The sequence below is a fragment of the Zonotrichia albicollis genome, chromosome 2 (genome assembly GCF_047830755.1).
Source record: "Zonotrichia albicollis isolate bZonAlb1 chromosome 2, bZonAlb1.hap1, whole genome shotgun sequence".
Classification (NCBI taxonomy): Eukaryota; Metazoa; Chordata; class Aves; order Passeriformes; family Passerellidae; genus Zonotrichia; species Zonotrichia albicollis.
The window spans coordinates 16,613,515-16,639,343 of record NC_133820.1 but is presented as its reverse complement, the minus strand read 5'-3'; the positions used below and the strand labels follow the sequence as shown (position 1 = coordinate 16,639,343).

At 47.2% G+C, this 25,829-nt stretch overlaps 1 protein-coding gene across 4 annotated transcripts in view; it reads right to left on the bottom strand.

Annotated features, from left to right (window-relative positions):
* Window positions 1-25,829, bottom strand: part of PDE9A (phosphodiesterase 9A) — a 59,292-nt gene that overhangs the window by 23,203 nt on the left and 10,260 nt on the right. The window contains exons 2-7 of one of the 4 annotated variants that reach the window (XM_005488984.4): window positions 19,973-20,043; window positions 17,436-17,513; window positions 16,521-16,564; window positions 9,516-9,570; window positions 8,594-8,664; window positions 4,069-4,153 (exon numbers count right to left, since the gene is read on the bottom strand). In XM_005488984.4, coding sequence (XP_005489041.1) covers window positions 4,069-4,153; window positions 8,594-8,664; window positions 9,516-9,570; window positions 16,521-16,564; window positions 17,436-17,513; window positions 19,973-20,043 — 404 coding nt within the window. Of the gene's footprint in view, window positions 1-4,068; window positions 4,154-8,593; window positions 8,665-9,515; window positions 9,571-10,374; window positions 10,792-11,511; window positions 12,251-16,520; window positions 16,565-17,435; window positions 17,514-19,972; window positions 20,044-25,829 lie in introns of those variants that run through there. The other 3 variants (XM_005488986.3, XM_026794722.2, XM_005488987.4) reach the window with 3 other exon arrangements.

Below are 25,829 nucleotides of genomic sequence, written 5' to 3'. Positions count from 1 at the left end.
GCCATATTTGTTGCCTGAGAGCCCCTTAATTTAAAATTTATAGCAATTCTGAGGGACGGTTTACATTTTCCATTTCAGGGGAGGCTCCTGCCTTCCTTAGCAGACACCTGGCTTTCCAAACCAAGACAATACCCAACCACTTCTCCTTAGACTTCCAGTGAGCAGCTTGCTGTCCATGGCAGGCATCCTTCTCCAGGGCTGCACCACATTGGCCATGGTGATTTTATTCTATAAACCTGTGCTGATTCACTGCTGAGGGCACCCACTGAGCCTTGCTGCAGCCCATGAGAACTTACACTTTGATGCTGTGACTTCCTTGGCTGCTGCCCCTTGTGTGGGACAACAGCAGAGAGGCACAGACTTGGCAGACACCTCTGCTTGGCTCCCTGATCCTGGAGAAAGGGAGCCACTGCAGGCAATTACAGGTAATTAAAACTTGCCTGGTTATTAACACTGCCAGTTATCTACTCTTCTTTCCTCTGCACATGGGAAAGCCAAGCTGATGCTTTCCCATCTGAGCAGACGCCCAGGAGGGGCCTCATCACTCTGCAATTCCCTGCTGAGGCTGCAGCCAGGGGAGGGCTGGGCTCTTCTCCCAAATGGCCTCAAACTGTGCCAGGGGATGGACAGATTGGACATCAGGGAGAATTCCTTCATTGAAAAGATGGTCAAGCACTGGAAGGGGAGGTTTGGAATGCCCATCCCTGGAATTGTCCAAGGAAGGCCTAGATGTGACACTCAGAGCTCTGGGCTGGGGACAAGGTAGGGATCAGGCCCAGCTTGGCCAAGATGGCCTTGCAGGGCTTTTCCCAGTGAGCTGTCCACATGGACTTTGTTAACTCTTGTGTGAGGCTGATCTTCTTGCATTTTTGCATTTGTAGAGCCATGGAATGATTTGGGTTGGAAAAATCCAGCTGCACCCACCCTGCCGTGGGCAGGGTTGCTGCTCACTGGCTCAGGTTGCTCAGGGCCCCATCCAATCTGGCCTTGAGCACTTCCAGGGATTTATCCCTGGAGTCCTAACATTTGGATTATCCTCTCTCAGTTTTCAAGCCTCCTGCCAAAGGAAGCAGAAATAAACCTCCCAGAAGAAGCCAAGCAAAGCATTCCATTAACTCGGTTTGGGCATTTTTGATTATTACATTTTGCATTGTATCTCTTCTGAGTGATTCTCTTCTCTGTTGGGAATTAGTCCAGGTCTCTTTTCTCCTCTTAACATTGATGTCTGCTGTCATTTCTGGTGTCAGTGTCAGAATCCTGTGAAAGTTATGTCATTTCACAGCTCATGGTGGTCAGCTGACATCAACCAGCTGCCTTTTCCTGCCTTGTTTAAGGAGATTCTCACTTTATGAAAAGCTGTCTTAATCATTCCTAAAGCCCTTTCCTCAAAACTCCACTGTGTGGGGTATTAGTAGGATAAAAATAGTGAGATTGGGGCATTCCTTGCCCTAATTGGAGCTGACTGCCAGGGTTAGCTGAGGGTCAGTCAGCTATCTCTAATTCCCAGCTGTAGTAGGATATTGAAGCCTTCATCCCAGCACACTGGGGAGCACACCAGAGCCAGGATGCATCAGACCTTCACAAATGCAAAACTGCATCTGCAAATGATCATGATTTTAAATGACACCATAATGCTATTAGCATCTGCCAGTGGTGAGTGCAAAAAGCAGACAAGCAAAAAAAAAAAAGCAATTTGAGGAGGATGCAAATGGAGCTGGTTTGCTCTTCTGAGCAGAGAGCTGCACAATTCACTGTGCTTTTATAAACCTGGCTGCCCTGCCTTACTCTCTCATTTGATAATGTAACAGCAAATATAAGAAAAGGTAAACACCCATACAGCTGTGTACACTGAGATCTTATTGAAGGAATACAGGCACTCACAAATATTTATGTACATCAATTAAATTTACACGGGATCCTCAACTGCAACCACAATGCATTATCTAGCAAACGACACAGCACAAGGGATGACAGGTCCAAATGAGAGCAAATAACATTTCCACTTCTCTGGGATGCCTCTGCTCCCACACACATCCCATGCCAGCAGGAGAGGGTTTGCTCAGCCACCCTGGGGTGGGTGAAGCATCCCTAGGCTGGGGTGACCTGGGGCTCTGGTGACTCGGGAATAAGGAACCTCAGCTCATTCCTCAGCAGCTCCTGATGGGAGCCACCAAGGAGCATCATCATCTCCTCAGACTTGTATCCACGTCCAGCTGCTTTGGCTCCCACGCCCACAGGGTGAAGATAATCATGGCCAGAATTCTGCATGAGCAGGAGGAACCTGTGAGCAGCTGGGAGGAGGGAGAGGCAGTTCAGGGTAACCAGGAGGAGCTGTGACAGAGCCACATGGGCACAGCACCAAGGTGAAGCTGAGCAGAGCAAGCCCTGCTCCTGCTCCTGCTTCAGAGACAGCAGCTGTGAGTGTGAGCCCAGAGCAAGCCAGGATGGGTGTCTGTGCCCACCTGAGCCCACTTCCATCTTTAGCACAGCTTCCCACCATCCTCACTGTGCTGGTCTCATTTTGGAGCCTGTCACATCTCAGCACCAGCCCTTGGTGAAGGTGACACCCATGCTGGAGCTGGCTGCACTGAGCAGATGGAGCACCCCCCATTCCAGCTTTTCTTGTTAGCAGCCTGTTTAGACCACAAAATATAGATTGGAAGGTGACAGGATCTGGCATGGGAATTAGTCATGGCTGCTGGGACAGTCTCGTACTCCCTGATGTGCTGTGGTGGTGACTGAGTGAACGTGAACTTGCCATAACTTCTTTTATTGGAGCTAATTCCCTGTCCACCTGTGCATCACTGCTCATCACCATCACTGTGCATCACAGTTCAGCTCTGCCAGCTCCCTGCCACAGCTGAGGCAGAGACACATGGGCACACACATTCCTCACATCACACCCAGCACAAACCAGCACACATGCTCCTGCATTGGCTGCCAGCCTGGGCTTGGATTTTTCTAATGAGATTTCTCCACACACCCCAAAAAGAAATTATGCAAGTCACAGGACAGACTGCATTCCACCCTGCTGAGGCACACAAATCTGAGGTTAATAATGTTACTCTGCTTTTATGCTAATATGACAGCTGAGTTTGGCCTTGGACTTAATGGCAATGAATTATCATTGTGCCTCCTGACATATCTGCATGGCAACATTTACAAAAACGGGTGATTATAAAGCCTGAATCTTTTAGCACATTTCCCACTGCCCTCTGTAGGAAACAGTTTTGATTAAGGATCAGACAATTTGACCCCAAGGCTGTCAAGACAGCAAAGTTACATTTGCTGAGAAAAATCCTCTTCACCCCCATTTTGAGCAGCAGGGTATATTCCTCTCCAGAAAAATCCCCTTCACCCCTATTTTGAGCAGCAGGGTATATTCCTCTCCAGAAAAATCCCCTTCATCCCCATTTTGAGTAGCAGGGTATATTCCTCTCCTTCCCAGGAGTATTCCCAATCTCAGAGTGATTTGTTTGTCCTAGTGGGGCACTTCAGTGACACAGCGGGTGTTTTCCAGCTGAGACCACGCACCGTAGGAAATGCAATTTTTTTGCTGCTGTTTTAATTACAGCAAAACCCAGCTCCACCATCACAATGAGCCCTTGCATTAGAATGCAAATTCCCAATTTCTCGTTGAATTTGAAACGGGTGATTTATAATAGCATGAGATCATAATTAGAGGAGCTGCTACATATTTATTTGGTAATCTCCCAGAATATATTGGAGCTGATTCGAGTGCTAACTGGTTCCCAACCAAAAGCTGCACTGTGCAGAAGTTCTTTTCCCATTCTCTCCCTCTCTCTCCCAGTAAATCTGGATGAAGAATTCCCATTCTGTATGGTGACAAATAACTCCCAGGACCTTTTTCTCTATTCCCATGGCCCAAGCTAAATTAACTGGTGAATGGCTATAAATCTTCAAATAGTAAATTAAAACCACTGTCGTTGATGTTTATTGGTTTCCTTGCTCTTTTACTTCTAAGCCCAGGAGATAATTCTGAGTGGAAATGTTGCATGAGGGTTTGAAACCAGCCACTCCTGTGGTTGGGTGCCAAGCAGAACTTACCTGCTGCTCCTTGCTGCCATTTCCTCCCTCATCTTTTTAATGTCACGCTTGCATTTCTCAATCTCCACCACCTTCAGGCCTTCCACTGCCAACAAAGGGAAACAACAGGGCTGTCACCATGGCCAGAAGTCGCAGGCTCTGGTTTCACAATGATGCAAAACTTCAGGGAGCTCTGCCAGTGGGGTTATCCAGCTCCCACAGGCTGCCTGGGCTCTCCCACAGGTGAGAGGTGCTGCCAAAGCAAGAGGAGACCCTGGAAACCCACAGGGATTCTCTGCTGCCAACACAGATAGCAGCCACAGAGCTTGGATTCACTCGATGGCTAAAACATCTCAGCTTCTGCACGGCAGCAGGCAGCTCCTCTGGTGCCTTCACTCCTGGGCTGCAGAGCAGGAATCAGAGGAAATCCTGAGCAGGAAAAAGCCCCACTCCCCTGATGGGATGATAAGCAGGGCTATGCAAACATGTCCCGGCAGGATTAGAATTCCCATTAAGATAAAAGGTTTTAATTCGGAAGTTCATGCAGAGCATTAAGGAGCTCTGGGAGGCATTGCTGGATACAGAAAAACCAAAGTGAGAATGCAGGGGGGAGAGAAAAATGTTGAAAATTTGGCCCTAATGATAGATTTTTTTTTTAAGCTATTGAAATCCTGTCACTTCTTTTTGCCAATCAATTCTGTAATCAAAGGTTATTTCTACATGCAGCACAGAAAATCCTATATTTCCCTTCTGCATGTAATTGTGAGAGCCATGAGGCAAAAAGTTTGATTGCCTTTTTATGCAGCGGGGCACTTTATTCCCCATAGCTGAGAGAGCCCAATGCGATGAGAGTGTGAGAATAATTCTCCCTTTGTTTCCCCCTCATTGCACTGTCAGTGTGATCAAGGACACAGCTCCATTTATTACTGCATGTCATTCACATGCAATCATTTCACAGCTCATTTGTTTACTGAACTCCTTGTTTGCATGGAGGAAAATCAGTATTCAGCAACTTTCTTAGAAAATCAGTCTGGATCTCACTTATCTGGAGAGCAAGTGATAAAGCCCTGCCTTGAAGGGCACAGCTCTGGAGATAAGCAGAGACCTCAGTTTTGTTTACCCTTAGGAGAGTAACAACAAAGATTGCAGCTGGGAAAAGGGAAAGAGGTGTGTCTGATTATTATATTATTATATATATTATTATATATATTATTATATATATACATAATATAATATATATATATATAATATAATATAATATAATATAATATAATATAATATAATATAATATAATATAATATAATATAATATAATATAATATAATATATAATTATAATATATATAATATATTATTATATATATTATAATATTATGTTATATTATTATCCTGATACAAATTATTATATTAGGAGAGGAAAGGGAAAAGGGGGTTAGTTTGTTTTTGTTTACAGGGATGCTCTCTTAAAAATCCCATTCAGGCATTTATATTTTTTCATCTGTCATTGTTACAGTCAATTTTTTTGGGTGATCACAATGTGGTGATGCAGACAAGCTGCTCATTGGATATCTTAGTTCTGGATACTTGCATTTTTGGGTGCTTTTTTCAATTGCTGATGGTCAGCTGTAGCTGACCTGCAGGCCCTGTGCTGCTCTGTACCACACTGGTGCATTCACCTGGGAGAAATTCCATTTTCCAAGGTGTCTAATTGGTGGCCAGTGCTTATTTGAAGCAGTGGGAACCAAGCAGAGCTATCAGTGATGGGGAAGTGAGGTAGGCAGCTGCAGGGAGGAGTTCTGGTGCAAAATGGGCAGCCCTGAGCATTTTTTTGTGTTGCATCTCTTTGGTTTTCATCCCAAATCTCTCTGGAGGAGCAGAGAATTTACATAATTATTTTCTTAAGGTAGATGTGAAGTGCTGACAAATTGCAAAGGGTTTTTTGGCAGCTTCCTTGTTCTTGTGTGGGCTGCTGTGCAAAGTCAAGCCATGGGACAAAGCTTTCGCAGTGCTTGCTTTGCATGGGCTCATTTTCCAAGGGGAACTGACAAGATTTAGCTGGGATTTAAAAATCAACTAAAAGATTTGGCTCCCTGAAAACACATCTCTGGTGAGGCCTCTAGGAATAGGAAGGAAGCTGAGAACATTTCATGGGAGGTGCAGATGTGGTGCTGTCATGAGCACTTATCCCCACACACACACACGTCCCCTCTAGGGAAGAAATCCTGGAGAGCACATGTGGAAGTGGTGGAAAAGGGATCTCTGAAGGAGGCAGGAGAAAAGGCAAAATAAAAAGCACAATTCTTTCCACATTTGGCTTGCAAATGATAAATGGCCATGTCATGTGCACTGATTAAGGGCTCAATACATTATTCTGCAGTGAGAAATACCTTCTGAAAAGACCCTGTGCTGTCTACAGAAATCCTTGGGCTGAATCCAGCAGTGAAACATGGCTCAGAGCAGCCTCTGGGAGACCAGCTCCGGCAGGGAGGTTGGACACTCCCCCTCTCCCACGGTTTTGCTTCTCAAACATGACAGCCCAGGGAGTTATTTCAGAATGCTGCCGAATGGGCTCTGTTGCAAACTCTGGAAGTCTGGTGTGGAGCAGAGGGGCAGCCCAGGGAGTTCCTTCCCATGGATTGCTCCATCAGCTGCTGGTTCCATCAGCAGTGGCACCCACCCAGGGAGAGAATCCTCCTTTGGGGAGCAGGGAATTCATCCACCTGCATGGCTCTGGGTATGCTGCCTTCCCTAAACCAGCACTAAATAAAGTGCTGCAGTGGGCAGGTGCTCAGTTTTTCCAGCCAGGAATGGCATGGATGCCTTGGTTCTCTCCCTCCTGTGCCAGTGCTGAGAGGCAGAGCTGTGCCAGGGATCCCAAAAGCAGCCCCTGGCTGGCTGGGATTGTTCCTTTCTTGGGCGGCCAAAGGGACACAAAGACCCACAGCTTACCTCATGTGCTCTAACCCATGGCATTTAGCCCTGAGCAGTGGAGATGGGCAGAGGTTTGAAAATGAAGAATCGCTGAGCTCATTTTTCTTTTCTCTTTTTTTGGGGGGGGTCAAAGAATAAACCAGCAGAGCCTTGGGAGGAGCAGCAGCCAAACAGACAGGGAGGAATTCATAGCTGGACTCATTTCTGGGGGTAGGAAAGCTGCAGGTTGTCCCCTCCATGGACACCCCTCAGCACCAGGAGCCGGAGGATGGGGTGGCCACAGGGAGAGGCTTCCCTGCAGCTGTTCCTCAAATCAGGACACTTCTTCCTCCCTCTGCTGACAGAGGGATCAGTCTCCCTGAGCAGCTGCAGGGTCAAGGTAGCTTCTGGTCTGGGGAAGTTTCAAGAACCAGAAACTCTTTTTTTTTTCCCAGACAACTCTAGTGGGAAAGTTGTTTCTGCAGCTGTAGTGCTGGGAAAGGCTCCCGACTTCAATTCTGAGCATCCTCAAGGACAGGGGGTTTGAAGTCACAACTGGATGGCAGCACTTTATTCACACCCTTCCCTGCCTCTCTGGGACCTGTGTTCTGCCTGATGTATTGAAACAACTCAGAAACTGCACAGGGGGAAACAAAACCACCAAAAAGCCCAGGAAAGGAGCTCATTGAGCGGGTGAATTGAATTTGGCTGTTGCACTGTAACAGTATGGTTGTGTTACAGTGTAAGGAATCACTGAGGGAGCTGGGGCTGTTCAGCCTGGAGAAAAGAAGACTCAGGGCTGCCCCCATCGCTCTGCACAGCTCCTGAAAGGTGCCTGTGCTCACCTGGGGCTGGGCTCTTTCTCCAGCAGCTCTGACACAAGCAGAGCACACAGCCTCAAGCTGCACCAAGGGAAATACAGGTTGGATAGCAGGGAAAAGGTTTTTATGGAAAGAGTGATAAAGTTCTGGAATGGCTGCCTGGGGAGGTGGTGGAGTCCCCATCCCTGGGTGTGTTTAACAAAGCCTGGATGTGGCACTGGGTGCCAGGGTTGAGTTGAGCTGTTGGGGCTGGGCTGGACTCAATGGTCTTGAAGGTGTCTTCCAACCCAGTGGTTCTGGAATTCTGTGAGGGATGGGACTGAGAGCAGCAGGAGGGTGTTACCCCCTGGAATTACAGACCAAAGAGCCCCAGTGAGGGTGGGATCAGCTCCCCAGAGTCAGAGGATCAGGGGGTGCAGAGGGATGGGGAGGTCACTGCTGGGTGCAGGAGGTGACAGACCCCTGGGCCATGGGGGACATGGGGGGGCTGGCCAGGGGCTGGGAGGTGGAGATGGACAGAGGTGGTGGAGACCCTGTGCCACAGGGACATGGGAACAGCAGGATGTGGCCCCAGCCCCAAAGCTCAGTGGAGGGCTCAGCAGCCCCTCAGAGGGGGGACAGGAGGAGCTCTAGGTGCTGGCAGCACCAGCCAGCCCACCCTGCTCCCCCCATCCCCACCATCTCCATGGGCTGACCTGTGGCCTTTGTGGTTCAAAGCTGGCCAAATTACAAGGGGTTAGAGAAAGTGGAGGAGCAGGACAGGTCAGAGGTCACAAGGCACCAGTTCCCACTGTGATAGGAATAAAGGGACACTCACATTCAACCTTTTTCTCCAGCATTGCCAAGTGATTAGCTACTTCCGTTTTCAGTTCATTGATTTTAAAAACCCTGGAAAGAAAACCCTCATGTATTAATGTCATACATTTAGTGCTCTACCTACCCTAGGTGCTAAGGACTTCTGGTAGAAATGTCCATATTTGTGTCTCTATGACTGATCTGCCCAGCCTCATTTTTCATAAGGAAAAAGCAAATTTTCCATGGAAATGCTAACACTGGGGCAGAAAATACACCTGGGTTCAATTTCCAGAAAAATTAACAGGAGACATTTTTTTTATGGCCCTGGGAATGTCCTGTGGCTCTACAACACTTCATGTGCCCCTCTCTCAGCAGTGCCTCGCTACTGTACCCCCCCAGGGAAGCAAAGTTAAATTGGTAATTGTTCAATTGGTAATTCATAATTGTTCAATTGGTAATTCATGATTGTCCAAGAGCAGCGTCTCGGTGTCTGCAGGCACTGAAACCTCCTCCCCCCTGCCAAGTTACGCTGCTGATTTCTGGGACTGATCTGTCTTATTGAAACCAGCTGGGATTAAATAAGCAGCTATACAGATGTGGAGAAATCCTCTCTGAGGAGAGAAATTTTTGGGTGATAAAGGGGAAAACGAAACAAATCTGATGATTTGACTGCTCCACGAAGGAGCGTTTCTTCTGCTTCCTAAGAGGGAAGGAGCATTTACTACTTGGTCTCCTTTTTAGATCAAAGATAATCACTGAAATTGCTTTTGGTTTGAGCTACTGTATTGCTGTCAGCAGGAAATAATGTGTCCCAGACCTAAATTTGGCAGGCAGAGTGGGATTTGAAAGATGTCTTAAATGCCCCTCTGCCTCCTGTGAAAATTTCACTTCAAGCAGATAGAAGAAACAGCATTTTAAATTAATAATGATGTTCGGTTTCTTACCTCGAGAACTGCTCAGCAATCTGTCCCAATAAGTTCTGGAACAATTCTTCTTTCTCTGAAAAAAAAAATAAAATAGAAGGAAGACATGATAGGAAAAAAAAAAAGAAAGGAAAGAAGACATCCTCAGCCCTTCTGCAAAGTGCACTTCCAGTTCTGATGGGGAGGCCAAAAAATTGTTTAGGTGCTTTGAAGAGTGACAGGGTTTGGAAATGTCTCCTTGTCTCACCTGCCTTTCTTTTCCTGCAGATTACAGCCAGGGTTTCCCAGAAGCTTTATTTTTGGGAGGCTGGGTGTCTGAGAGGTGGCTTGTTTTAAGGCAGCAATTTCTGGAGAACAGACCCTTTCACAGACCTTGGGTGGGACACCAAGGACCCCACCTGGCTTTTGAAATTTCCTGCTCACAGTCGGTGTCTCTACACCACCAGCACTCTGTGACAGAGTGCCCATAAACAACCCCACAGCCCATGAACAATCCCACATGAACAATCCCACATGAACAACCCCACAGCCCATGAACAACCCCAGCCAATGAGCAACCCCACATGAACAACCCCACAGATCATGAACAACCCCACAGATCATGAACAATCCCACGTGAACAATCCCACATGAACAAACCCACAGCCCATGAACAACCCCACAGCTATGAACAACCCCAGAGCTCATGAACAGCCCCACAGCTCATGAACAGCCTCACAGCCCATGAACAACCCCACACTCATGAACAACCCTACAGCCCATGAACAACCCACAGCTCATGAACAACCCCACAACCCATGAACAACCCACAACTCATGAACAACCCCACAGTTCATGAACAACCCCACAGCCCATAAACACTAAATAAAACCCAGCCTGCCTTTCAGTCTTATCCTGGAGACCATTTATTTTTTTCCTGGTGCAAATGCCTGAGGATTGTGCTGCCTTGCATAAACTCCAGGCAAACACGAGATGACAAAGTGCTGTCCCTGCAGAATGAGCTCTGCCCTTCCTGGTTTGTGGGATGGACACAGCAGGGTACAACTTTCCCAGCCCCTTTTCCCTTGAGAACACAGCCTGGACGGAGCTGCCACAGGGATCCTGTCAAGATCCCATTGTTCCCTGAGTTCCTCCACACTGGGAGTCCTGTGGGCTCTCAGGATCTCCTGCTGCCTCAGGAAAGTCAGGCTGATGAAGCCCCCGCTTCTTCCCAAGAAAATCACAGGATTGTAATTCCCAGCACAAGGAAATGCAAACAATCCCTCAAAGCAGGATAGCACATTTCAAGGGACAGCACACTTTAGGAAGGAAGAAGTATGATAGCAATGTTTTCCCATCTTTTAGCATGTCCACACAAAAAGGGGAAGCCCAAATCACCTTTGCTGAGCCCCGAGATGCTGTTTTGGGATTGTTCCCTCTTTCCCTCAGCAGCTAAAGCAAACTGCCCCAAAGTGCTGCAGAGATTCCTGCACTGGGGGTGTGCTCAAGGAAAGGAAGCACTGAGTGCACTCAGAAACACACCACAGATCTCAGAACACCTATTTATTTATACCCACATACAAACACCCCATGGCATTTCTGCAGGTACTTCTTGTCCTTCCCCAAGGGAACACAACACCTCACAAGTGCAATCACCCAGGCAAAACACATCAGACAGAAATACAGCCCAGCATTTACCATTTATTTCTAAATAACAGCTCTTGTAGCTGTTGAAAGGATTTGCAATTCCTCGGGTATTAGAGACATCAGCAATACTTGTCAGTAGCATTCACATCACAGGTCAAAACAATTTGCCTGTTACCCCCTGTGCCTCAAAACTGGAGCAAACATTCTGTGCTCTGAAGGTCTCAGATCTAATTCCTTCTTTTTTTTTCCCTTTTCCCTCCCCCAGCTCCCAGCAGAGAAAACAGAAATTGCTTCTTCTCACAGAGACCCATTTTCCATTTTTTCTCACAAAACCCAAGCGCTGAAACAAAGCAAACGCCGCGTCCTTTTTAAAGAGAGGAGGAAAACTTACCGTGGGCAGCACCTGGGATGGCACAGAGTCCAACAGGGAAAACAAGCAGGGAAAGCAGAGAAACCAACCCCTGTCCTCTCCCTTCGAGGCTGCTCAGCCCTCTGACAGTGGCTGCAGCGCGCCAGAGACTGACAAGTTCCCTATAAACACTGTTCCAGCAAAAAAAAATAAAAACCAAACCCCAACAATCTTACTTTCACTCCCTCCCCCTGTCAAAACTCACTCAGAGGACTAAGAAATTCCCATCCAGGGAACGGTCAGCTGCAATCTGATGTTTATGGATGTAATAAAAGACTTTCAAAATGAAGATGTATGTTTTTATAACCCTAGGGTGCAGTAAAGATATATGACTAAGAGTGGCAGCTCGCCTCATCTTAAAGAGACAAAGATCCATTTCTCTGCCCTGTTCCTTTCCGAGGGAAAGACCTCTGGTAACCCCGGGTTCTGAAGAAAATGAGACATGGATCTGACATAATTCACTCTTGTTTGTCCCCTCCTTTGTAGAACAGGAGGGCTAAGGGTGCTTTTGCTCCCTTCATTACCCTCTGTCTCATTTTTTTATACCCCTGAGCAGGGCTGAAGCCCCAGATTCACACAGATACCTTTTCCCTTGGATTGCTTCCTTTGTTTTGCTGCAATTCCCCCTCTGAAAAGGAAATCCTGCTGCAAGCAGCCCTGGCAGCAGCTCTGGGTGCTTTACTGAGAGTCCTGTTGCAGCATCCCCCCAAAAAATCCCCTTTCTTGTCCCCTCACTTCAAACCAGCAATATTTACAGATGCAGGTCTTCAGCAAGCCAGGTATTTGCACAACACCCTGGGTGTTTTGCAGCTGACAAAAGACAACCAGAATCCCCCAGAAGATGCTGCAATGGTTAATGCTGGGCAGAGCTCAGGCTGCCCAGGGCTCTGTGCTACTCCTGCTCTTTGCCCTATGGCCTCTGCCAAGCTCAGCAGGCAGCTTGGCCAGGACACCGTGGAGAGAGGAGCTGTTCTGCCTTGTCCCCAGCAGGTTCTGGGAGCAAAGCAGGTGTGGGGGATTTGGCAGCAGCGTTTGTTCCTGTGCCCCTGCCGTGGCTGGGTGGGAGGCTGGCAGGGAGAGCCCAAATTCCCTGTCAGCCTGGCACCAGGGGCACTCTGAGCAGCTCAGCTGAGCTGCCCTGGCACAGATGGGTTTTACCGACTGGCAGGCACCCTCTGCCTTCACCACCCTGCTCACAGAACCTTTTCCTGCACCCTCTCACCCTCTGGGATCACGGCCAGGGAGACGCCTCCATCCTCTCGTGACTCCCTTTGTCACCCTGCCACCCTGCCAACTTCTGCCAGCCTCTGCCAGCCCCTGCCAGCCTGCCACCCTGCCAGCCCCTGCCACCCTGTCAGCCCCTGCCACCCTGCCAGCCCCTGCCACCCTGCCATCCTGCCAGCCCCTGCCACCCTGCCACCCTGCCAGCCCCTGCCACCCTGCCACCCTGCCAGCCTCACAGCCTGTGGGCAGGGAGTCCCTGGGGCTGGGGGAATGGCTTGGATTCCCTCTGGTTTTTCTGCTTTGGCCAAGCAAGGCTGGGAGGCCACGGGCATCTCCCTTTCCTTGCCAGCGTCAGGCTGGTGAATCCCTGCCCTGTTTCTCACAAATGCTCTGGCTCAGGCTGCTGTCTGCATTTCACTTTCTGTGGTCTGCTTGGATCAGGGTAATTAAAGAAAAACCCACGAGCAGCCAGGTAGACAAAAGCCTCAGGAAGGGGTGAATTTCAAGCCCAAGCCCACATCCATGAATCTGTCACATGGAGCCCCAGATTGATGTAATTCACAGCTCAGGTTAATTCGGGCTGTTGCATGCAAATTCCCCATCAGGTGAGCAATCCCAAAGGAGTTGGCCACATCCCAGTGCACGGAGCAGCAGTGGGAGGAGGATTTTTCTCTCTCTCAGTCTCTGCCTCCTCAGTCTTGCCTGAGCTGAGAGCATGAACAAGACTCCAAAAGGAGAAGAGAGAGATGCCAGAATATGAAGATTTAGACCCAGTGACAAATTTCTCTCATTTTACCAATACCAAACCACACAAGATCTCAGGTATTGAATCATCCAGGGGGAAAATCATCCCAGTGCAGCAATGCTGGGCTTTACTGCCCTAACTTTGGAGCAGTAGGAAATTCCCTGAGAATGTTTCCTGTCCTGTCAGGAGCACTTTTGACTCCATAACAGTTCCTTCTTCTGCACAATCAGAAATTAAACAGATTTCAATTTTCTCCCTCAAGAGGGTGCTGCTAATAGGGTTTGTTCATTTAATTGTCACCCCTGTCAAATCTAGAAGTGCCTGAACCCTGCTAATTAGAGCAAAAACACAGCCATCAGTTTGTGAGCTGTGAGCCAGTTCCACCAGGAGAACACAGACCTGCTGGGGGGAGGGAGAGGATGATCATTCAATGGGCTTGGAAATTAAAATACCACAGAGAAAAGGGTTTGCCACAGGGACTTTGATGCTCTGCTTGGATAGCCATGAATCTGCTGCTCCAGGACCATAGGAGGAGGGACAGGGTCTGATCCAGCAGCTTCAGGGGCTCAAAGCCAGCCAGCTCAGGCCTCTCGAACCCTAATCCTGATCCTAACCCTGATCCTGACCCTGTCCCTGATCCTGACCCTAATCCTGATCCTAATCCTGACCCTGACCCTGACCCTGACCCTGACCCTAACCCTGATCCCAACACTTGCAGACAGCTGACCCCTGACACATCCATAGCTGCTGCATCCCACACTCTCTGGAATAATAATGATGTTTTTATTTCTAATCCTCTCCCATGACTATGGCCAGGAAATGAAGAACTGTTCCTTAGCAGGACTCCAGTGGAGATCTCCTCTGCTGGACAGCAGCCACTGCTCATGTTTTTCTTCCCTAAGGATTGAATTTCCCAATCCCACCTTTTACAGCCTCTGTTCCCTGTGCCATTCTCCTGCAGCTGCCTGGGAGTCTGCTGGGAGAGGTGCATTACCTCCCACCACTGTGAAAATTGGGGTGACCCCCTTTTTGGCACCCATTTGGATGAGCTGCTTTGGGAATCAGGCAGAGTTGTGTGAGAAGTGAAGAACAGAACAGAGCTGGGTTGTTTTTTTTTTTTTTTCTTTTAATGAAAAGGAACAATTTCCTACTCTGTTTATTCTTCCTACTGTCAGCAAAATGTCAGGAATGCTTAAGATTAATGACAAGCCATGTGAAAGAGAAAAAAGACACTAAGGAACATTAGTTCCATCACACTCAGCTCAACTTTCTTCCTCTTTCCACAGCAGACTGTCTTATGTTTTGACAATCTATGGCCAGGATTTTTCTTGCCCTTTTCAGCCCAAGATCTTTGGAAATTCTTGTTTTATGAAAAGCGGGGAGTGAAGAGAGATCTTGCTGACACAGAGAGCTGTGCTCTGCACAAAGCAGAGCCATGTGCTGTCAGCTGGGGATGAAAAATGAGGGCCTTGGGAGAGTGTGAAAAGTCATCCACGGTCCTATAAAAATACACTGCTAGCTCCATGTTAGGGGAATAACAAAAATACATTCAAAAAGGAGTGTGTTTTCTAGAAATCCCCTCAATCAGCTCCCCAGCTGGTGTAACTCAGTGGCATTCCCTGCTGGAGCCATGCTGGCTCCATTTCTCTGCCATGGGGTTACTCACAGCAGCTGGGACACAGGGCCACGTGCTCCACCCCACCTTTTCTCCTGTGATAAAACAGGAGCAGCAGAGTGATGCTGCTGCTGCAGGGTTTGTCACAATAAGGAAACACTTTGGCAGACAGCTCCTTCCCCTTTGCAGTCACACGTGTGTGACTCCCTGCTCCTGGCAATCACTGACATGAGATTTGTTTATGGCTTCTCACAAATCTCACTGTGGCTCTTTCCTGTTCCCTACCCTCTGTGCTCTCTGCTCACCTTTGCTCCCTGCACAATCTCACTGCTGCTGCCTCTGTGTCCTCCCCACATCCTCCTTTCCAGATGTTTCTGCCCCTGTGCTTCTCCTTGAAGAAGACACAGTGCTTTTAATGAAAGGAATAATTTCAGAGTGTCAGACACTCTGTTTCCATCCATAATTCAGAACCCTAAGAGAGAAGATGAGGTGAGACCACCAAAACATCATCTCTCCTGTCCCGACCAGCTCACCCACTCCTGCACACCACTTTTTCCAGCCCCAGGCTTTGTCTCACTGCTGTTCTGTGTTTCCAGGACAATCACAACCTCCTGCCCTTGGTCTCTCCTATCTTCCCACTTGACTGCTCCAAGGAGTGTCCCCAGCTGATGTCCCCTGTCCTGCTGCAGCCCTGCCAGCCTCTCCCTGTGGCTCCAGAGTGTCCTGGTGTGAGTGGCAGGAGATTCTGCAGCTGCACAGATGAGAGAAACCACGAGCCAGATGCTCACAGGGATTGCCCCAAGCCAAAGTTCTGCTCCAGTGTCTGAGAGCATGGTACTGACAGCAAAGAGGAGTGGGAGAAGAGGCATTCCAGCCCTGCCTGGGGCTGGGGAATGTGCTCCAGATGTGTTCTTTCACCCAGGCCCTCTTTAATCTTGTCAGGTGAATTTAAATATTTATCACACTCACAGCTACCATGCACACAGCAGAAATTATGTTCTCTCCTCAGCCATTTGGAAATAACACCAGGCTCAAATGTTGTGCTCAGCTTTCCAGCAGAGGAATGGGCAGGTTTAACAAAACACTGCAGGGCAGACTTTCATTTTTTGTTGCCTGAAAATCCCCACTGCTCCATGCAAGGCTTTCCCCAGGGCATCAGAAGTGCTGAGTCAGACCAGAGCAAGTTCCCTGAACTCAGCCATTCACCTGATCCTCACATTCATTGAAATTCAGGCACATTTTTTAAGCTTTTTCTGCAGGACACTGATCAAACACTTCTTATTCTGCTGCAGCTACAACAATGACACTGACATCTTCATGGCCACATAATTTCCACATGCAAATGTTTGAAAATTCAGCTTTACTTAATTCAGCTTTAGTGGATTCAGCTCCAAAGGGTCATTTTACCTGAGAGCTGCTCAGTCATAACTGGGATCACTTTGTATGGAGACCTGGAAGAGCCACAGAGGGTTGATGTTAGCAACACTCAAAATGCAGTTTGTATTGCACATCTGTGCTCCTTGAGAAGTACAAAGAAGTATCTGAAGATATCCCAAGCTCTCTTAAAACCTGTGAGTTTGAGTAAGCAATGGGCACTTTTTCTGAACACACAACCCTCTGATTTACAGAGAATTTAGAAACAGCATTATTAGATTCTCTGATTTAGAAACAGAGTCATAGAACCATAGAATTTGGGTTGGAAGGGACTTTAAAAATCATCCAGTCCCAGCCCCTTGCCATGGACAGGGACACCCTCCAGCCTCCCAGGCTGCTCAGAGCCCTGTCCAGCCCGGCCTTGGACACTCCCAGGGATGGGCAGCCACAACCTCTGCTCTGTGTTTGTGCCCTGTCCTGTGCAGGAGCTCCCTCCCAGCTGCTGGGGCTGCACCACACAGTGCAATAAAGGCATTGAAAAGTCATCATGGAATGTGGGCCAAAGCCAGCAGTGAAGAGACCTGAACTCATCACTGATCACAGGCTTTGAGTTTGCTTTTTAAGTAATCTGCTGGTTGTGCCCTAGCAGAGCAATCAGGAGTGGGGGAACAACAGAGATGTGACAGCAAACAGAGAGGGATGGGAATAGATATTCTACATTAAATACCTAAAAGCAGGATTTTTTCCCTCTAAGACAATTACTCCTGCTTTAATAAGTAAAAGTTTTGCAAAAAACCAAAAATCTTTCCAACCATCACTCGTGCTGCAGGCCAGCACACATATCTTCTGCCATCCCCTCCCAGTGCACACAAAAACCTTCTGCAGGCAGCCCCTGCCTTGCCTTGGGGCTGAGCCTGTCCTGGGGGAGCAGGTGGCAGCAGGGCTCACCTCTCTGTGTTGGCAGGCATCGTGGGGTCAATGGACACCATGCAGTTGTCTGCTGTCAGCAGGGAGATGGTGGTGTTCCTGAAAAGCAAGTTCCAAAGAGGGTTATATGACCTGGAAATGCCAGCTGGAATTCTGGGCTGCTGCTGCATGGGATGCAGAGCCATCTTCCCTCCTGCAGATGCTTCTTTTCTCCTTGCTCCTGGCCTGGTAACCTCTGTTACCCCAGAGCAGAAAGAGTCAAAGCCCAGGGCAGGGAAGGCTCAATGCTTCACCCATGAAAAATGTGAAGTGTGATAATTTTTGATCTCAGAGCAGACCTTGCTCCCTGCTAATTCATTTATTCTCTTGACTCACTGAATAATAATTTCTGTTAAAAAGCTGTATTTTGTGATAGATTGACTCAGCAGCTACATATTGACTCATCCCATACAAATGACTTTTGGTGTTGTGAATGTCTTGAAGTTATTTAGTTATTCATTTACCAAAACAAACAAAACAAATATCTTGCTGAATATGGGGTCTTTCTCTTTTTTAATTACTGTGCTAAGGGTGATCTCATAGGCTCAGATGTAAACCTTGGAGGTTTACTTTGGCTCCAGGATCCTGGTTGAAATGCAATTTTCCTTTGACAATCTTCTGATGAAAATAAAATGCCAAATGTGCAGTGAACACCCTGACTGTGAGTGATTAAAATTGCTGAACAAAGTTTCCTGGGTGATGAAGTGGAAGTCTTTGACATCACAGGAAAATGAGAGTTATTAACCTCTCTAATGTCAAATAGGAGGAAATAGAACAAACAGCAAAGGGCATTAATTCTGTCCAGCAGCTTATGCAAATTCAATTTTATCTTTCAATCCTCAGAGCTGTAGTCATGCAGTAAAACCATGATTAGAAGACTGGCTTATTTTTCTCCTGCACTTTTCCTGTACTGTAAAGTTGTGTGTCCAGAGACAAAGACTTTGCCTTGTTGCATACAGCCTGGGCTGCTCTAGATCCTTATTGAGACAGCAGATTTCCCCTTCTGGAGGTGATTAAGGGTTCTGGAAATGATTGAGGTGCTTCCTTCCCCTGCTCCACTGCCTGGAGGTGATGGATGGATGGATGGATGGATGATGGATGATTGTGGGGATACCGGCTATGGGTTTCTCTGGGTCTGGATTGACAGCACTTGAGATGGTGTTTCATGTTCACACTCAGGTGTTTATTATTTCTTATCAGTAAAACAGTCTCACTACTGTGAGTTCTGCAGCTTTTCATTAGTAGGCACAAAATGGCCAGCAATCTCCTGGTACAAGGTCTTTTAAGACTAAACTATCCAATGAAGAACTGACACCTGGATTATTTTCCCTTTTAACCCAATAACTGATCCCACAGAGCTGCAATGGGGACTTTTCTGCCCAATTACAAAATGCCACCCAAACCCATGGAGAAGGAGGAGGAAGAAGCATGAAGAAGAAACCCAGGACAACACCCTGTGCCCTCCATCTTGCTTCCATCCACAACATACTAAAAACCCCAAAACCTCAATTTCTCACCAACACACCTACACTGCTCTCTATAATCTATTTCACACTTTTGTGGGTTCTGGCCTATCTTAAGTCTGGGAAACTTTCTCCATGAATGAGGGTCAGAGTCAGTGCTGCCCTGGGGGTCAGGGCATCCCAGAGCAGACAGAGAAATATTCCCAGTGCCCTGGGGTTCCAGAGATGATGAATCTATGGATGGATGGATGGATGGATGGATGGATGGATGGATGGATGATGGATGGATGGATGGATGGATGGATGGATGGATGGATGGATGGATGGATGGATGTTACACCATCCACCACATCCCAGCCTTTCCCAGACACCCTCCCATGACCCTGGACCCCTCTCAGCACTGAGGTTTCAGTGGACACTGCTCTTGAGATTGAAGGGAACAAATCCTATTTGGATTTTCCCCAAATGGAAAATCACAGCAGGAGGATTACGGGGACTTTGTGAGACAACATAAATTAGGAAATACATGGCCTGGGCAATGGATTTGGAGATATTTATGCTCTATAAAATGGTTCAGCTGGGGTGCTTTGTGTTTGACTATCCCATACCTGGGATTAGATTTTAAAACACCTTAAGAGAAAGCTTATTTCCTGGTGGCAGTACTTCTTGTTAGCCCCAATTTTTTTCCCTTAAAAACAGGTTCTAAACATGTGCCTGCATTTCACTCAATATGGGCAAAAATGTAGCACTGAGATATAAGTGGTAGGTGTGCCCAACCTCTGTGTACTCAGGGCTGTATTTCTTCAATTGCTTTTATTTTAGATTATTTCTCCTCTATTCTACTCTATTCCACTCTGTTCCTCATGTGCAGCCAACACCAAGGTGGCTCAATTCCCTGCCTCCACATTTTCCAGCTCTTGATTGCCCCAGTTTCTTCTTCCAGCAACAAGAGACAAACCTGAATAGCAGCTAAATAAATCATTTGGGGCCTGTCTTTAAATTGTTCCCAAAGGAAAGAAACAAAAGTGAAATGAATGTCACAAATGACAGACCCACCTCGGTAGCCCTGTTGCAATGCAGCAAAGGTCCATAATATCTTTGGAATTGCAGTATTTACTGAAGATCACCTTCCAGAGGAAACAGCAGCAGAGGAGGATAAAAAAGAAGAAAAAGAGCAAGGATGGTTAGTTCCCACAGAGATATGAATCCTGTTCAGGCATGCACTGGGCTAATTTTAAGGCACAGTCTGTGATTTCAATTATCTGGTTTGATTTGTGAGCTGGAATCTTTCTCTGCTCCTGTGTAATACCTGTGTGTTTGTCAATAAAGCAAGCAAGCTCTGGAGACCTAAGTGCTGTTCAGAAGTGGAGCGATAACCTGTGTGAGCTGAGAGCAGGGGGCTTCCTTAAAATGCAGTGCAACTGTGGGATGAAAACAGCTGTAAATTAAAGAGTGTAAGAGCCTAGATTTAGGAAGAAAACTGCCCAGATTTGAGCAGGTCATGGGATGGTATAAAAGGGCACTGCTTTTTGGACCACACCAGCTTATACTAGGTTGAAAGTGAGCTGAGCTTGTGCCAGAATTCCTATTGACTGTCAGATGTTCCTGTTGCTAGGTCAGAAGCCAGACCTGGAATTACAAAATTTGCCACTGTTACCTTCCCATCTCCCCAAACACCTCTTCATCCTCCCACCCTTCCACACACACCAGGCAGCCCCAGTGCAAAGACTGAGCAGCACATCCCCAGTCCCATTTTTCCATTCAGTGACACAATCCCAGCCACAATTTTCCCCAAGACTCCTGTGTCCATCAGGACTTGCAGGTCATGGTCCTCCCAGCTTTTTCTGCAGTCAGAAAACACTTTAATGATACCATTACAGCACTTCTCATCAGTCTCACTATGCCCCAGTGCAATATTTAAACTCTGTAATCTAAAGCTTGTTAAATTACTTGCCCTGGATCTTATCATGGGTGAGTGGCAGGCCAGAAACAGAACCCAGGAGTCCTAATTTGATGTCTTGTTAGATTAAGAGACAGCACACTGCCTCTGAAAGAAAAACACTCAGGAATTCAACGGCAGCACTCTGCATGAGGAGTGTCCCATTTCAATAATTGTGTGTTTATAGGATGTCTGTCCTTGTGACTGAGGTCCCTGAGGTTGCTCCCAATCCAAACTCACTTCTCTGTTGGCTGCACGTTGCACTATTGAATCTTCCATTGCTCTAAATCAAAATCTTGTTCCTAGTGGACTTATTGAGGAAAACAGCCATTGAAAAGGATCTCTGCTGACAGTGAAAACAGCCAAGTGTGGGTGGAATAAAAAGAAATTGCAGACATGAGAATGAAGGATGGGGCTTGAATGCTTCTGCCAGTGTTGTGCCCCTTTCCTCAGAGCAATTCTGAGCTCCTCTGAGTGACTGGTGGAGGCAGAAATTAAATGCCTCATTGCAGCCAGACTCTCCTTAAAGTCAGGAACAGCAACAAGCAGTGGGGATGGTTTATCCAGTGGGGGTGGTTTATCCAGTGGGGATGGTTTATCCAGTGGGAATAGTTTATCCAGTGGGCGTGGTTTGTCCAGTGGGGGTGGTTTATCTAATAGGGATGGTTTATCCAGTGGGGATGGTTTTTCCAGAGGCTGCTGGTGTTGATGGGATGGTGCAGGGGCTGGCAGGGGGGAGCAGTGGTGTGGAGAGGGGCAGCTTCCCTGCCCAGCACTGCAGCCCTCTCCTCTCATATCCCATGGGAAAGAGCCCCAGAGCCTCTGGGCTCAGGATGCAGCAGCTCAAAGGCACTTGTGGAGATTGACCTAAAGGCAAAACTCAGGAGGAACAAGAAATTTGCATTTTGCAGATGAACAGGGACGTCAAGATCAAAGTTCTCTCCTTGTGAGTGTTGGAAATGTGATTTTTCCGCCCCCCTATAACCACTCCACATTCTCATGCACAGCTTCTGGTGCCACCCACCACAGGCATGAGGGGTGTGCATGTCCACAGAGCAGCCTGGAGGCTGGTGACACAGGAAATAAGGAATGTGTCACCTGGGATGACAGCTGGGAGGAGACAGGGGGGCTGTAGCTGCCCTCCCAGATTGAGCAGGCCCTGTGTGTTCAGTGAGGTGAGGACCACACTGAAAAATAACAAGTCGTCATCTCATTAAATACTCATCTGAAAGGTGTAGGTGCCAGGAGGTAATTAAGCCTGCAGCTTCACTTTGTCAGCCTTGATTTTCAGGGGCTGTAATTCCTAAATTGTCACAGCACTGGTGTGACATGGTTCCCCTGCTCCTCCAAGATGCCCTTCAGGCTGCAGGGGAACTCCATCACCTGGAAGTGTCACAGGGTGACAATCAGAGCTCTTCCACTGTAAATGGGGAAGTTTTGGGAGATCCAGGGTGTGCTCTGCTGCTAATGCCTGCTCGGGGCTCAGGGCATGCTAGCCTGAAGTACCAGGACAGCCTGGACAGCATAACAGGCCTGGCTTGCCCTGAGGGCGCATAGAGACTTCAGCAAAGCTCCAGTTTTCAGTTTTCACTGGTGGTGAGGAGCATTCTCCCTCCTGAGCAAAGCATCAGGGTTTTGTGGCACAGAGGAGGATGATGGTGGTCACTTCTAGAGGTGGGTGTGACCTACACCTACACTCACACCCACCTTCCCTGTGTTCTGCCCCAGGTGAAATTACTCCAGGGAATGTCTTCATGTGGCATTCACATTTTCTGGAAAAATCCCTTTACCCAGAATTTTTCTTCTGGGAAGCTGAGAAGCCTCAGAGAAAAGGAAAACAATTCTTATCTCATTTGCTTCTCCTGTGTTGTGCTCATGTGGAATGTTTACCCACAGGTGATTGCTTCATTGGATTCTGGTGTGAGTTGTTTTGACTCATTGGCCAATCAGCGCCAAGCTGTGTCAGGACTCTGGAGAGTCACGAGTTTCCATTATTATCTTTTTAGCATTCAGTAAGTATCCTTTCTGTGTTCTTTAGTATAGTTTAGTATAGTATTCTACCATGTAATGTAATGTAATGTAATATATAATATAGTATTAAATTAGCCTTCTGAGAACATGGAGTCAGATGCATCATTCCTGCCTTTGTTGGGACACTCCCCACAAACACAACACCTTCAGGCACCTGATTGCTGAGGCAGGGAGTGACTGTTGCTGGGGAAATGGGTGTGTCTCAAAAGTCAAGACTGACCCTTGGTTATTAAAGCAGAGAAGCAATCAAAGCAATAAAACATAGCCAGTGGAGTTCACATTGGGCTGAAATCCTGCTCCTAGCAGAACCCAGCATCCTGACAGAGTGATAGCTGCTGAAATTGACTGGCAGAATATTGGAGTACAACTGGTACAGGCAGTAACTGGGCAGATGATGTTAATTGTGGCTGAACAGAGGCCAAACACTTGTGATGTGCCAGGAGTGCTATTTCAGGTATTGAGGTTTCTTATTCTGGAAATCAATTATTATTGACCAGGACAGACAAGAGAGGAAAAGATAAAAAAATTATTAGGGAACATTAAAGGTGAGAAAGTTGGCCTGACTCATAGAAAGCAGTAGGAGCTTTCAACACACTGAGGATGGATTTTAATGTTTCCTTTTACTCCATGCAATAGTGAAAGAGTGGGAAGGAAACAAAGCCTGTGATACTAGATCATGAGCCATCTCCATACATGCTTTTCAGTTTTCCATACTTGGCATTTTTACTTGGATTTGCTAAAACTGGGTTTGTGAATCATCCATTGCAGTTTCATACTCATCTCAGGATGCTTGTCCTCAGCTGGTTGGTTTTTTTAATCAAAAAGCACATGCTATTAAAACTTCCTTCTTTTGCAGCCTTCTGAGCATCTCCCTTGTTCTCTGAAGCGCAGCAGCCAGCCTCAGATGTTCTGTGGGAATGTGCAATTGTTCCTGTGATTGTCCCCAGCTCTGTGCTCCCAGCAGAGTCGATGCCAGTTGTGCTGATGGAACACAACTGGAATAATGTGGTTTGGAGGATGGGAGGCCAGCCCTGGGTGCTATTGATGGCTCCAGCACAGAACAGGAATCCTGTGTGCCTGCAGCCCATTATCCCTGGGGGGACATCAGCAGCAGGAAGGCAATGTGGGGACACTTGGCTGGTGGCCACACTTTGGTGGCACCCATGTGTGACACGTGGGCTGTCCTGTGACCTGCAGCTCTGAGGACAGGCAGCCCTGGCACTGGGGGTCAGACAGAACATCTCACCCAGCCCTGTACAAATGTGTCACAGACATGTTTCATGGAAAATCCTTTCCTTAGGATTTTTTCTCCTGAGAATCTGAGAGGCCTCAGAAAGGAAATGTAAACATTGATTATCTGCTGCTATGGAATGCAACAGGTGCATCTGTGATTGGCCCATGTTGGTTGTTTTTAATTAATGGCCAATCACAGGTCCAGCTGGCTTGGACTCTGGTCAGTCACAAGATTTTATTATCATTCCATTCCTTTCCTTTTAAGCCTTCTGATGAAATATTTTCTTCTATTCTTTTAGTATAGTTTTAATATATCATTTTCTTTTAATAGATTATATATAATAAAGTAATAAATCAGCCTTCTGAAACATGGAGTCAAGATTCTCATCTCTTCTTCCCTTGTCCTGGGATCCCTGTGAACACCACCACAGAGATGTCCCTGCTTGGGCAGGTGTCCCCAAACCTTTGCTGCTCAGCCTGAGTCTCCATGATCACACATTTCTGGCACTGTCTGAGGGTCTGATCCCCAAATTTCGTCTCCCTTCAGAACTATCTCAGCTGTCTCTGACCCATTTTAGTCCCCTGTGGGTGATAAGCCACTGCTGAGATGTCTCACAGGACCTCATTCCCTGCATTAATGCCTGGTACTGGAAGATCTCCTTGCTCAGGAGGAGATTGAGATCTTGCTTAGCAGAGGCCAAAATTGGGAGAGCACAGCAGCTCCTCCAGCTCTGGTAGTGGGCTTAAGATCATGCATGTGTAGGGTTCCCTGTAATGAAATTCCAGATTTCCTCATAGTACACATTTTAAAAGTGCATAATCATGCAAGTCAGCCCAAAAAATCAAATCCAGGGATGAAGAAAAAGAGGATACAGGGGACTTGGATATTGCCTGGCAGCATGAAAGTCTCCTGCAAGCCAACACACAAGACACTCAGCTGCTGAAAGCAAAGGCAGAACTGAAATCAGGTCTGAGCAGTGACAAACCACTTGGGGAAAGGACACAGAGGCCTCTGCTTCAGCTTGCAGATTGATGGCTAATTGCCAAGAAGAAAATCAGCCACACATAAGCCCTGCTAACTGCATTTCCCTTGGGTTTGTGCCAGGAGGAAAAGGCTGGATTCCTGGAAAGTCATGCAGCATCTGCAAACAGGGTTTTTTATTTCCCCCTGAGAGTTAACATGATTTCATATTTCTGTCCTTGCTGCTGTTATCAAAACCTCTGAGATGGTGGATATCCCATTCCTGGGAAAATTCAAGGCCAGGTTGGATGGGTCTCTGAGGAACCTGATCAATTTGAAAATGTCCTTGCTCATTGCAGGGGGTTGAACTAGACCCTTAATTGTCCCTTCCAACCCAATTCTATGATTCTACCACATGTAGAATAAAAAAAAGACAGGAAAAGCAGCCTTCTCTGAATGTTTAACTTGTTTGTGCCAAGGAGTTTCCATCAAGATCAAGGAGCAGCCATTCCATTTAAGAGGGCAATATTCTGTGTGCCTTAGAAAGCAACGTGATGCAACTGGGGGAAAAGCACAATGAATAATGGCTGAGGCTTTTGGAGTGGAAATAACATTTTGATGAGGCATGCAGGGACTGCAAAGTAGGACAGCACAGTTTGATGGGATGCCTGGTGCCTAGCCTGGCCCTCAGTTCTGTGGGACTGGTTTCTTTCCTGGAAACAATTCTGCTTTTTTTTTTTTTTTTTTAA